Source organism: Hippoglossus hippoglossus, chromosome 12 (assembly GCF_009819705.1).
Source record: "Hippoglossus hippoglossus isolate fHipHip1 chromosome 12, fHipHip1.pri, whole genome shotgun sequence".
In the NCBI taxonomy this organism is placed as follows: Eukaryota; Metazoa; Chordata; class Actinopteri; order Pleuronectiformes; family Pleuronectidae; genus Hippoglossus; species Hippoglossus hippoglossus.
The window spans coordinates 11,404,064-11,418,708 of NC_047162.1; the positions used below are offsets into that span (position 1 = coordinate 11,404,064).

At 41.1% G+C, this 14,645-nt stretch overlaps 1 protein-coding gene across 4 annotated transcripts in view; it reads left to right on the top strand.

Annotated features, from left to right (window-relative positions):
• Positions 1-663: 663 nt before the first annotated feature.
• Positions 664-14,645, top strand: part of ric1 (RIC1 homolog, RAB6A GEF complex partner 1) — a 30,667-nt gene continuing 16,685 nt past the window's right edge. For 3 of the 4 annotated variants that reach the window (XM_034602515.1, XM_034602516.1, XM_034602519.1), the window contains exons 1-2: positions 707-1,346; positions 5,509-5,616. In XM_034602515.1, the coding sequence (XP_034458406.1) occupies positions 1,206-1,346; positions 5,509-5,616 (249 nt within the window). In that variant the 5' untranslated portion in view covers positions 707-1,205. Of the gene's footprint in view, positions 1,347-5,508; positions 5,617-14,645 lie in introns of all 4 variants that reach the window. The other variant, XM_034602517.1, reaches the window with a different exon arrangement.

The window sequence follows — 14,645 nt, forward strand, 5'->3', positions numbered from 1 at the left end:
TTGCAAATTGGGTATGCAATTTAGCAAAATACCTGATCTGTTCCTGAACCCTCCTTTTACAATGTTTTATGTATGAATAATGATACCACAAATGTAACACGCAGAGTGTAATGCATTTATAGATTTACTTATATTTCAAAAACGTTGAATTTGTTTCATTCTAATATCGATCAACATGAGCGAGTTCCCGCTCCCGATGCAAATATATAAAGTATATAAATATAAAGTATTTAGATATAAAGGGCCCATTCTATTGTAAAAAAAAACAACAGTTGGTAAAATGTAGATGAAACACACTAGTGAAAACATCACTAAGATTATTTTATATTATATTTCTGTCAATAGATCCCTTTCACCTAAATCTTACACACTGAACCGTTAAGATTTATTTCACATTATTCAACTGTATACATATTTGAGATACATGAGATACATAATTATTCTATATTATTATTATTATAGTAGTAGTAGTAGTAGTCGTAGTAGTAGTAGTATGACTACATTGTGTTGTGGTGAAAGTGTGTTTTTCTTCTTGCAGGGTCTGGGGGGGGGCCTGTTATTTTTACACCACTAGGTGTCAACGTCGAGTTACGTTGGCTTCTACGCAGCAGAGCTCTCTCATAACGGAGAGATGACGTCCGATGTCAACAGGACGCAAACGTCTCCGCTCAGCCAATCAGCGCTGAGTCTCACGGACTCTGGTAAAGATGGCGTCGGCGGAGCATCGGGGAGTTGTAACCAGACGCTTTGCCGTTTCCAAACACCGCTGGTCCCGACAACGCAAGGACTGAAACGGCAGCGGGAGCGACGGTTCATCGACCCGTTCGTCGGCCGCGTGGAGCCGTGTGGTGTCGCCGCGGGCCTGCTCGCTCTTGTTTTCGGTTTCCCCTCTGCAGTCGCCTTGGTCAAGCTCGTTAGCTTCAAATTGAAGAGCCAGCGCTAGCTCGGGGCTAGCTGTGTAGCTCCTACGGCTGCTGGGCTCTTTCTCTGGGGGGGCATCCATGGACCGAGAGCCCGGCCGGGGGTAAACACCGGGGCCGCCTGTAGCTCTTCAAAGTTTTTTTTATTTTTAACTGAAACAGCCGCCCATGCGTCACTCGGATTGAACAGACCCCAGGTGGACCAGGGGGGGATACGGGGCTCCGACTCTGCTGCGACACTGTATCTCGGTGTCGAGGCACAGATTCATTTTTTTTTTTGCCGTCATGTATTTTCTCACCGGCTGGCCCCGGAGGCTGCTCTGCCCGCTGCGGAGCGAAGAGGAGCCCTTCCACATCCAGCCCAGCGCCCAGCGGTTCTACTTCGCCGTGTTGTCCGAGACGCAGCTCAGCGTCTGGTTCAGTCGGGTGAGTCCACTCCGGTCACGCTCCTGAACTCAGCTGTCCGCACAAACAACAACACATGCTACTTTCACTTCAGCGATGATGATCGCGGTTGTTTTTAACAAACTCATCACCGCCATTATTTGCTCCTCTTGCCACTACTTGCGTGGCAATTTGGCCGATTTCTCATAACATCAGCTGAGAGCAACAGTTTAGTGTTTTCAATGAGGTCCAACCAGAAGCCATGAATACTGACGTGCTGGCAAACGTGGCCACATACACACCTACTACACAGGTGACCGGTGACATTGTCACGCATCACTACTGTACATCCGTATACGTGTGACTGTCACAGACGCAGCGGCACTTTGTATTTGAATGGCATTCCTCACATTAATCACCCAACTCATCCATGACCGAGGTGTGGTGGCATTTCATCCCCGAGATGAACTTCACCTGATGAGAACTGTATGTCCTTACGCTGCAGCATCAGGGGAAGTGGATGCATTTCAATCACCATGCGATTTGCTGGTGATGTTTAAAAACAACTCCTCGCTGGTTGCATGTTGTGTTATGTTCCTGTCAGGCAGGGTGATTCATGTCAACAATCAAGTCAGCGCAGCACTGGATTCTTTTATTTACGTTTTTTCTCCACAGCATCGTAACATAGAGGGATCGTTTTATCACTCAGTTATAAAGTGGCTTTTCTCTAAAAGGCTTACAAGACCCTGCAGTGTTAAGTCTGCTCATCAAAACGCTCTTGAGCTAGAGCCAATGCCTTTATCTGTGGGATTAAGCAATGAATGATTCGGGTATGACTATTTCCACCAAAAGCTTCCTGTGTTAAAAGCCACGGTGTTGATTAAATCTTGACAACTCTTTCAAGCGTTATCACAACAGCAGGCTAAATCGATTCCTGTATGACCGTTCCACGTGCTGATCTGTGATGTTAAGTCATGATGACATAACTCTCTCGGTGATCATAGCTAATATAACAGAATCATTGTGTCATCACTTGAACAATACTGTAAGCCAGTGGTCTTTTAATGAGATGGAAATATTTACCTCTTCTATGAGGTTGTGCTTTCGTCTGTGTTTGTGTTTTAGCAGGAGTTACTCAATAATTACTTAACCGATTTCGGTGACATTTTATGGAGGGGTTGGGCATAGAGCTACAACCCATTACATTTTGGTGCAGATCCAGTTTTGTTGTTTTTCTTCATTGCGAGACAGAGTTTTTCAGCATTTTCTTTGTCAGAGAATAATACAAGATCTTGATGGAAAATATCTGGCAAATTCTTAGGACTCAATTTGAGTGTGGATCCAAATACAATTCTGGATCTAGTGAATTTAAATCTGGCTAATAACAAGACTTTTGGGGCTTGGCGATGGTAAGCGCTCCACTGATTGCCATTCTAGTTTGAAATACAATTATTATTGAGCAAAAAGCAACTATTAAAATTTCTATTAGCGAGATGATAGCATCTACCACTGATGAGTATCAGCATTCATATCCTTCCCTCGCGTGTTTTAATACATACGGTTTTCCCGTGCTGATACGGAGATCGGCCATTTAATTTGATAACCTGCAGTTGAGCACATTGTTCAATGCTGTCTGCGTTCCACACTGTTTGTATATTTGAGTTGTAGCAACAATGGATCAGGGTCACCGGTCATTTCCTGAGGCCCTCACAGGAAGTGAGCATGTTCTGTTTCCCCTCCGTCTTAAGAACGTTGTCTGCCTGCAAGTATCAATAAGACGTCTGGGGAAAAGGTCATTTCAGGAATTTCAATTATAGCGACGTCTTCCTCTCGACTTACACCTTTCACACATGTTGTGTCCATCTTGATATTTCCGTTCACCATCAATCCCAACTCTGCACACAGGCATGTTATAGAGGGGTTTGTTTGTTTATTTCCTTGGGATGCACCAATCCCTCACTTGTATTGGATAACTGTCCAATACTAACTTAAATAGCAGGATCAGGTATCTTGACAAAAAGACAGATCTATGTGGCCGATAAATTAAATTGTGTTATTCTTCTCCTCCCTGGAGGAGTACAAAAATCCACTTAAAGTTATGGGAACTGTTCCCATCTCTAGTTCTCCCTTATGCCATCCTTTGTTTTAAATGTCTGACAAAGTGTCTGTTTTATTCCACCATCGGCTGAGTAACTATGCGTTTCTTGATAACAAGTACGCCAAGTGTGGACTCCCTTACTCTGGGACTTGGAACTTGGCAAGCATTTCGACTCAGAAATCCTGTCCCCTGAGGATGGGAGAACTATTTGCTGTTAGCGCAGCAGCATTTTTTCTATTATCAGCTCAGCAGCTCTTCACAGATTACACTTCAGCACAAGTACAACTATACCTGACTGTACAGTGATGACTGAATCTTAACCTGGGCCACCCCAATAGCCATGGGCATATTCCCTGAGAACCAATTAGACTACCAGCCATCATCTGTTCATATTCAGGATTTGTTTTTATTAAAATATGGTTGTATATCACTATATACAAAACCCACAGAGGCATCGCTGTTGTTAAACTATCCAACAAATCTTCTTTTTATTATGTATTCATTTTCATCTTATCAGAAAACCTAAAAGAAGCAATTATTCCATTCCTATGGGTTTCTTCTAACAAAGACTTGGTCAGGTTATGTGTTGGATGATTGTATCTGCTGTTTCCCCTCCCAGCTTTCATGCCCCCTGCTGCTCTCGGAAATCATTTTGCCACCAGGTCTATTCTCTTTAATCCCATCTATCCTCTGCCTTGGACAGTGCAGCTTGTGCCTGGATAGTTCAGTCAAGGCATTATTACTAATCCTTAGAGCACAGTTGCGTAGCCTTGTAGCTGTTATGTTCTGTGACCTCGTCAAGGCTGTATTGCAGGGGGGGTCTAGGCATAGATAAGTTGAGTGTGTCGGAAAGTCTGAAAAGAGCCACTTTGAAAATGAATTACATCTATCTGCCTATTTATTATAATTCACTTTAAGGTTACAAAGCACCTTGTCTTAGTGAGCAGGGTTCGCCGGCGCAGGTATCAGTGGCATTAAGTTTTAATTCTACGAAAAGGACACTGTAGGATGGAAATACTTCAAACCTGTCTCTCATTACAGTGACTGGGTACAAGGTCTAACGTTGCATAGCAGGCGTGACGTGAGATATTTCCCTGCCCCTGTTTCCTGACTGAAGCCACTCAGTTAACTGTGTCCTGGTTTTCCCTTTAATGTCAAGGACTGTTATTTGTCTTACTGACAACAACTTTGCTACGGTGTCTTATTTCCACTTTCTACATCTGAATGAATGTTGTATCAACTGAATCTGAAGTAATCAACTCAACCATAAGTTACTCACTGCTTCCTGTTTAACTACAGATAAACACATATATTGTTTGTTGTAAACAGTTTAAGATGTCTGGCTAAATGGTTAAAATTCAGCTTTACACTAGAGGATATTGGAATGAACTGGTTGTGCTTGTTCTGTGATCCAGACACATATCTGCCTGAGTGATTAAGGGGTTGAGGCAAATTAAGGGCAACAGCTTCAGGCAAAGTCTGTGTATGCTCCTGCTCATCTCTCTGTCTGTGCTGCACACAGGTTTATTAACAGAGGCCGATTTTTCAAAAGAAATGAATGTAACTCAGGTAGAAATTAGCAGTTTATCAGACGCCAGGTATCATAGACTTCCTATTATTTTGAGACATAATTTAAGCAGCATTGTTTCCTGGCCAGCAACATTCAACCAGTTTAATGTCATTAAAACCCTTTCTGGCACAGCAGTGCTAAATATCACTGTCAATCATAGCTGTAAATGTTATCATGCCTTCTATTGCTGCTGCTCTTTCTGCATGTTTTGAATAACAATAGAGCTGAATAGATTTTTTTTTTTTTTAAATATATGCTGGTCTGTTATTGTTATTTTTAGTCATAGAACTATTTGTTTTATTATTTGAGTTTAGCTCAAATCAAATTTTAAGAAAGATCTTAAATGAACGAGGAAGATGATCTTTATACAAATGATAAATTACAGCAGTATGATGATGTTTGCTTTACAACTTGCATCATTTATTTGCATGTGATAATATTCAGTAGATTTTTGGTGTTGTTATATATGCCAGATGGATGGTTTGAGACCAGTGGGATTTTTTAAATATTAATTTTCTTTCCCATTTCTTCCTCAGCCCAGTGTTTTGATAGTCAGCTATATCGAGTCTTCAAAGGCAGCGGCCCAATTTGGCTTCTACCAGAAGGCAGAATGGAAACCAGACGACTCCATGATAGCTGTGGCGGTAAGTCAACACCATCTCCTCTTATATTTGTATAGTTTGATCGATACCGAAGTTCACCTCTCATCAAGCTCTGACACCGAGACATTCTTCACCTCAGATGACACAAATCAATTGTAGTTTAACAGTATTGTATTATAACAAGACACAAGAAGTCCCCAACCGCATCAATATGTTTCATGTAATTGTAATATTAATGGTAAATGACTCCTTAAATGGGACGGCAAGTCTTTTTGGCGCAGATGTTGCTCTTATCTAATGGCTTCGACACACCAAGCTAACAATCTTGTGTCTCTCTCCTGTTATTCACTTCTTGTCTCCCATCTTCTACCTGCTTGGTTTTCTTTCTACTCCTTGTAACTGTAACCTCTCCACTTACTGTCTTGTTACCACTTTGATTCACTGGATGTAGACTTTCAAAGATGCTTCCGTAATCAAACACTGACAGTAGAATTTTATCAGGATCCTTCTGTTAAACAAAACAGACACAGACAGCTTCCTTGTTACTGTGGTGCTTAAAAGTAGAGCATGACAAATGCTAGAAAGAGAAACAGTAAAAGTGTCGGCGCACTTCTCCAAACAGTGGAGTTTGTCCTATTTTTTTTTTTTTGCTGTTATGCTCAGCTCAAGATACAAGGAAGATAGTCCCGTGGCAGCGAGAGCGGAACTGAAACAGCCCCTGAGCTGTCTACAGCTCGTTAAAACATCAATTTATATGCAGTGGTGGGACAAGAAGTTATGACTGTAAAGATGATGGAAAGTAAGGAAAAGATAATGGAGAATTGTAGCTGGTTCTGTATTGGGTCATTCCATGTCAGATCATTACACTTTTGGGCCGCACCGTCACAGATCTTAATGGAATTTGCCTTGCTGATGTGATCATATGGAGCTGACATTTATGATCCTAATTAACGTTCTGTGACTTGGACTGGGCTTATCTCCCTTACTATACATTTGCAAGCCCATCAACAAGGTGCATTGTTATTTTGCATGTGCCTGACCATCACTATAGATAAGTAATGATATCTCAGCAAATACTCAAAAACCAAACACCAAATTATCTTGAGGGCTTGATGACATTATAAGTTAACTTCTAAAAATCAAAGCCTATTTTTTTTGCCATTGCAACTCACTTGTAATTATTTGCCATATGATCAGACTATTCATAAACACTCTGTAGACTGACAGTAGACTGTTAGGAACTCTTGAATTAAGGCCAGCTTTAATGTGTGTAAGAAAAGGAATGTGTTACCTGGAGCTAGGCATGCTTTGACTTGAAACTCAATCACTTAAGTTGTTCATCTGACAAAAGGTCACAAGCAGCACCAGGTTTAACGCTGCCAGAGTGGCCACTTACAAAACTATTTAATCTCAAAATGTTGCGATATAAGAATATGCTGCAGCATCTGAAGGTTGAGGGTTTGCTCTTATAGTTACAACCGCTTAGATCTAACAGTATAATGTCCTGAAATCGTCAAATGATAATTTGTAGTAGTTAAACCAGTGAGTAACTGGACAGACTGTCCCGTCACGTTCTGAGATAATAGTGAAATGCTTTAGTTACACTTTCTTTCTTATCTACAGTTTTCTCTGACTTTGTCCTCTGCTGATATAAGAGTTCTCTGTCTGACTGTGAGTCAATCAACTCAAAGCGAAACAGTAGTTCCCTCTCAAACAGGTTGTTATAGCTCTGTGGTTTACAGCTCAGTTGATTTAATGCACCATCAAAATAGCCAGATGAAGTCTTGGGGGTACAAATTGGTGATAAAGTGGACATCAATCACCTTTGCCCTTTGACCCTGACCTCATTCTTAACAAGTCAGGCTTGTGGGGGAGCTTTTACAGCCATCTAAATGGATCTATAGAGTCCTTAGTTGTCTTTTGTGAATCGGTACAATTTACCCTAACACGGAACCCAATGAGGGGAGGGATAAACAGCCTTTTCCCCCCCTTTTTAAATTAATCGTGAAAAACATCCCTCAGGATCTTCCCTCCTCATACTGTAAACCTCGCCTCAGGCAAACTCTGGAGATGAACCCACCACCGAACGAATATGCAAATGTATCAGCCCACAAAGGTTAAGAGATGCGATTTTTAATATTCATGCTCATTTCCATGGAGATGAGATTTTCTATGTTCTCGAGTTGCCAGGATGTTTCTGTATGTAAGCCCACACAAGCTTTTTGATTTTAGTTTAGCCAGATCACTCCTCCACTGTCACACCTACAGTCACATCCTCTTGTCTGTTGCAGTTCAGTTTCATGACTGTATCTATCTCCTATGAAAGTCTGGAACACACATCCTCAATACACTCGCTCGCTGTAAAATCTTCTGCACATTTTCCTGCTCTGTTTTCATACGAAAAATTTCTGGAAAATGTCCAGTCTTCAGTGCGTGTCTGAAAGCAGCTAGAGGGAAAGCAAATTCTAATGCCCTTGGGCAGCAGAGTGTCCCTGGAAGCAGCAGAGTACACCAGGGCTGGATTTATGAGATGCTGTTATTTATTTTCAGGATGGCATGTTAATTGTTTTCAGGTTGGAATGTAAATCACTCTTATCTTGTGTAATCCCTGGTAATGAGGCCTGTCTGTGTTGAGCTAATGTCCTGATACATAATGTGAGTTCAGAGAAGGAGCAGACGGACGCTGCATCTGCTGTGTCAAACACACTGAGGTAATGAGTCTGAGCAGGGCTACTGGAATCAGGGCTGTTTATCTCAGGATCTTCACATAAATAAACAGAAAGCTTTATGAAATAAAGTGTCATAGAAGCACAGATTCAACCAAGACAACAGCAGCACAGCGTTGACGTGATAATGAATCTCTCAGAAAGAGCACTTTGACACAGAAAGGCACTTATAACAAGAATGTGGAGTGATGCAATACAATGCTAAGCGTCACACTCCACCCTTTGCCTGATTCGGGACAACTGAACTTCAAGGTACATCCACCGCTGACATTTTCTGTTCATTACTCATGATTGTTGGCCGAGCACTGCAGCAGCTGAGATGTCAGCGTGAAGGAAGGCGTCTCGTTCAGTGACCTCACACAAGGCAAGTGTCCGAGTCAGCAGAAGACTCTGTCAGCTCCCAGAGACCATGTGATCAGCAACACATTGGATGAACGTCAAGATGCAGAACAGAGGCAGACGGCATCGAAAACAAAACCACACAGAGAATTGATTCTGCACAATCATCATCTAGTTTGCTTGTAACCATATACTTGAGGGTTGTGGGGATTCCCGAGCTCTGAGTTAATATCTGCACACAAGTTTTATTTTAACCAAACTACATTAACAGTAGTTCCACAGAAAGACCACACCATCTGGATTTTTTTTTTAAAAGGAACGCAGCTATATTACACTCTGCAATCCATACATGTTTCAGACAATAACAAATTAGCCATGATTAATAACATAACTAATGCTGCATTGTCCTCACCAAATAGTCACATCTGTCTAATTAGTGGGATAATCTGTCTTCTCATTTTATGGCACCAGAATATTAATATACAAATAATTGTGTTTGGCAGTTTGTAGCAGTTCCTCCACGAACACAACGTATTATTTTTTCTCTTATTTCTATTTATACAATGTACTGGGTCAGAGTTTTATTGTGGGTGGCTGTGTCTCAGGAGTTAAAGAGGGTTGTCCACGAACCTAAACGGTGGTTCAGTCCTTGGCTCCTCCAGTCCGCATTCCGAACTGTCCTTGGGCAAGACACTGAACCCCAATTGATGGTATGAACAGTGTGTGACAGAAATAAGCGTTGTATAAATATGTATGTGAATGAGTGAAAGGGACTTGTACTCTTAAGAGCCTTGAGTGGTCAAAGCTGTATATAAATACAGTCCATTTACCATTATTAACCATTTGTCTGTTTATACTAAAATACAAAAAAAATTATAAACAGGGCCCCACATTACGTTTACTTATGATTATTTTATATTTCATCAAAAACTTTAACCCAGTTGACAGCCCCTCATGTCCTTGACATGACATGCTGTTTATAAGTCTGTGTCAATCAGCAGTACATGTTTGTCCCAAAACAACACCACTTGTCCTTGAGGCCAACATACTGTGTCGTGTTCAAGGGGTTACAACACATACAGGCCTGTGTGTGTGCAAAAAAACTTTTTTTTAAAGTATTGTGAAGAAAATTGCATAAATATGTTTGTGCCTTGGTCAGAAAGGCTCTAAAAAGTATAGATAATGCCCTTGAAATTAAAAAGGCTGGAAAACAAGGGACAGACACATGGGTAACATCATTTTCCCAGCTGTGTAATCGTGTCTTTTAAATGCTCTGACTCCAGTTCCTGTCAACGAAGACAGGGAAGATTGATTAATAGTAGTCAAGACATAACCTTGTTTATTAGAAAAAAATATTAAAAGGATAACGTCTGGGCCCCTAGGTGTCTGTCTCTCGCCCCCTTTCCTCTCTCTGCTCCCTTTCATCCCCCTCCCTCTCGTATTGATGCCAAAGTACACATGAGGGAATGCTGTGAATGTGTCTGGAAAGCAGTAAGTCAGGCTCGGTCCCAGGCCCACTCAGCCAAACACAACAGAGAGCAGGTGCAGGAGTTACCCAACATACCAGGTCATAGTCACTTCCTGGGCACCTCAAGCACCCCGCCGTTTGGTTTGATGTTGTGGAGTCGTGGCTTTATTCTGTTTGTGTGCATGTGTGAGATGTTTTCAAACTGTTCATCTATGTGGCAAAAATGAATATTGACTGGAATGACAACTGTGACAACCACAAACTGAAGCTGCAGCAGGAATCCCTTTCTAATGTCAGGAGTGTAGCAGCTCTAAATGTACTGAAGCCTTCATGCTCTCGCATTCATTAGTCCCGGACGATAATCTACATTTAATCATTTCATTCAATCAAATTTTGTTTACCCTTTAGGATATGTTTGTTTAGTATGGTGCTTTATACTTTTCTAAACTTTGTTTGGGTTCATTTTTTTTATTTTTTATATTTCTTTCTTTCTGCCAGTTGGGCTTTCTTTCACACAGGAAATGTTTAAATGTGAACCACTGACATTTGATTCAGTCTCAGTCGCAGAAACTGACTAGAAACTGCGCTTCTTTCACCAGAGACTCTCAATTTGTGCTGCAGTTTTGTAGCTGCAACACAAATTGAGAGCACACTTTTCTCTTCTATGCCTGGCTACTAGGGGTGGGCAATACCAAAAATTATTATTATTTGAATTACCAAATAATACTAGTATCATCAATATCAAAAGTGATAATGATACCTTTTTATTGTCAAAAAGTGGGTAATGTGGCATCATGTAAAGGAGACAAACATGTCAGGATTTAAAGAATGGATGCATATTAATAGACAACTTCTGAACATATTTTAATCACCTAATGATTTGGCAAGCATGAAGCAATCTCTTTCTAGTAGTCTTTAATTACATAATCACATTTATGTTTAAACATTAGACAACTTATCAAATATTCATTACCCAAACTAAGGAGGTCATGACTGTGCACGTGCACACACCAGCAGCAGAGATGCAAATCTTGCAGCATCAATCAGTGTTCATGTGCTTAGGATGTGACGGATCTATGTTTCTGTTATCAATCCTACTGACAGCCCGTATCAATATTTTGGGGATTGATCTGCACATCCCACATTACACATAACCTAACCTAATGCAGGGGGGGATGACAAGAAGCATTGTAAACACTATGTGAATGGGGAAACGGACTTTAAATATACCCGTAGACTGACTGTATACATTTAGTATAAGTTGCTGCTACATTTATGGAACAGACCAATCGTCACACAATTACTCCCACTTGGTCTGTTTCACTCGTGCATTATTACCTCGAAAGTTTTGCATGTCCCAAAGAACCTGAGTTGTTTTTCTGTCCAACCTCACACAACGTTATGACAACATAACAAGTACAAGATTACTATATACCCATAAACTATGTTGTGTTGACCAGCTGCTTTTTTCCATCTCCAACAAGTTATAACTTTTCTCAACCTCATTAGTATTGTTGTTTAATTAAAGGGTGAGCCGACTTTAAGAGGTCGGGGACTGCAGAACAATAAAGACCAGCGTTGCCCAGGCAGGCAGTAGTCCTCGCCAGCTGTTTCCCAGATGTTTGGCTGCTCACACACCCTGCAGACCTTGAGGCTAACGTAATCACCCTCCTAAACCATGGCTAGGACTATCTTTAGCTGTGTGTGTGTGAGTGTGAGTGAGTGAGTGAGTGAGTGAGTGAGAGAGAGTACGAGAGAGAGGGTAAAAGAAATTGACCAAGCAGGAGGGTTGGACGTATGTGTGTGGCAGGAGTCAAGACAGGATGAAGTCCCTCTAACAGGGGAAATGTTTTTTAGTCTTGAACTCTTCTTGTGTGTGTTTTGGGATCTGTCCGAGGCCAAAATGTTCCCTCTCTGTTTTTAGACTCTCACTCAGGAACGTGTTTACCACCAAAGACTTTTTGCAGTGACCAAGACAGTTTCTTTATATTTTGTCCTACTGTTTCATGTCTAAACCAATTCCAGTTTATGCACTGCTATTCAGTTTTGTTTGTCTGCACTATTATTCCATTAAAGAATTTATTCTGGCTTTGCACTTAAATTGTCCTGCTCCCAGTGATGCACACCAGTTAACCCAACAAGGAAGAAAAAGATTGAGCTACTAAACGTTCAAATGAAACTGCCTTTTAGGTGAGATAAGACATCACTCATAAGTAATGGCATATGTAAGTAAGCGAGTGATTTTTAATTTGCTGTGTTTAGTTTTACTTAGTTATTTGTTGCTATATAAAGGGTGTGAAATGATTGGTCCCGCACTGCAGCGCCATCCCACTATCACTACTGCGCAGACTCTGAATCCAAGTGCACATGATTGCAGGGTTCGTATTGCCTTCATTTCTGGATAGTGTGAGGAATTGGAGACGCATCATCCGTCTTTATATGCAGTTTATGTTACAGACACACTTGACAAATCTGTGCTCTTCCGTTGCATGTTTGTGAACTGTTTGGACTTGTTTGTAGTCCATGCTGGAAGCTACTCTCCCTCATCAAAACATGTGACATTGGTTCAGTTAGGAATGTCTGTCCACAACCTTTTAACATTAACATCTGTGAATTGTGTAATTCATCGCATGTTTTGTCAAAGTGCAAGTAGCTTCAGGGAACCACTGCAGATATTCACAAGCCGGCGTGTGTTGACCTCTGGAGTTTGTTCAAACATGGAGGAGGGAGGCTCCAGTACACTATTACACTATGTATAGTTTTCTGCTGACTTGCCTCTTTCTCCTGCAAAAACATTCAGACTTTCACTCTCCTTGCAAGCCTGAACTAGAGTTGTTATCAGTCTGCATTTTCCCAGTCATTCCTATTTGTTTGGGTTTTACAGCGGCCTGAAGTCGGCTGTTTGATCTTCCCCTCTGTCAATTGCAGCATGAGGTCGTGATAGTTGGTTTAAATAGTGTTGAGGTGCCAACTCAAGTGGAAGAAGTGTTATGTGACAACGGCTTAAGCCTTTTCTTGAGTCCTATAATTAAAGTATCATCTTCTATGTGCCTGTCATATTCAAATTATTAAGTATAAACTATAAATGTGGCCATGAGTTATAAGGAGAAACCAGTTTAACGCAGGACATCATAAAACACATCGACAGAAATGTGAAACCCATGTGGAAATACATTTGGTCTATAGTCCGATTTTTCAGATTTCTCTGTGAATACATTTCTAACACAAGACGGACAGAAAACTGGATGAAAAACAGTAGAACATGCCAGTAAAGATGTTACCTGGGAAGTACAATGAGATTCCAGAGCATTTTGCGATAAGGACAGAGGCTGTTGTTGCTTTTTTTTCTCCTGTTGTTGTGAACACATCTGACCGGGACAATCTCCTGCTGTTTTCTCTCTCTTGTTTTTGTGTTCTGTAAAAGGGAGCCTCTTTGACACTGTTGTCTTGTATCTGCAGTACAAACTGTGCTGATCTTGGTATTTGAAGGTGCATCATATTTTGCAGACTCATGAAAGACTGCATCTCTTTGTTGCCACTGAGGACATACAGAGAAAACTTTTGCAACTTTCCTTACAATCGTTACCTTCAGTAATGGTGCCTGCATGTTTATGCGGCTCCAGTTGACAATGACCAAGGTCCTCCCTTTTCCTGCATCTTTTATCTCTGCATGTGTGAAGGAACAAAGATCACCACGTGTCCCGGGGATATGGGATGCATCTCAATTGTGGCCTTCTCCCTTTATCTCCCGTCTCTTTCATCCACCGTTTTTACACTTATCTGACAAGATTAGTTGAATTAAACCTAATCATCGTTCAATGAAAAGATGAAACCATGTGCGAAAGCTTTCGTGTATGTGTTGTGATGAAACTGCAGATGAGAGACAGGAGAGACACTGGTGAAGTTTGTCAAAGGCTGCCAAATAGTCCCCCCCCCCCCCCTCATATCTTTGATACTGAGATTCCCTGCCTCCTCTAATTCACACTCTTTTGAAGTACAGGAGCGTCTTAGTCACACTCACATTTCCTCTCTGAGCCCACATGGCCCCTCCTCTGGGAAGGAAGCCTTTTTGGTCTTTTTAAGTATGTGGGTTCAATTCAATGGGGGCTCCCGGCTTTGAAGACTTGTCAGATTACGACGAGGAGTTTCTTTCCTTTCTTTCCAGTCCCTTCCTGGTGTTTTAATAGGTTAACTCCACAGATGCTGAATTTCTGCTGGCCTATACACAGTTGTTTTTAAAGTTTCATATCTGCTTCCCCTTCCCCATGGAAAAACTATGGACTGTATTTTCAATTCAATGCCTTTATTGTCATTGAAAGTAACATACGGACAAGTCAACAGTACCGTCTAATAAATAATATAAACACACAAGCAATTAATAGAATAAAATGTAGTTTATTAGGACAGATGAGTATATGAACTCAGTTATATTGCACAGTTGGATATTTTTGCACTTGATTAGGTTCTCTAATGACAATTAATAAGAGTTTGTTTGTCCAACAGACCCAGTTTAAAATTACAAAGATTTCCTGTTATTG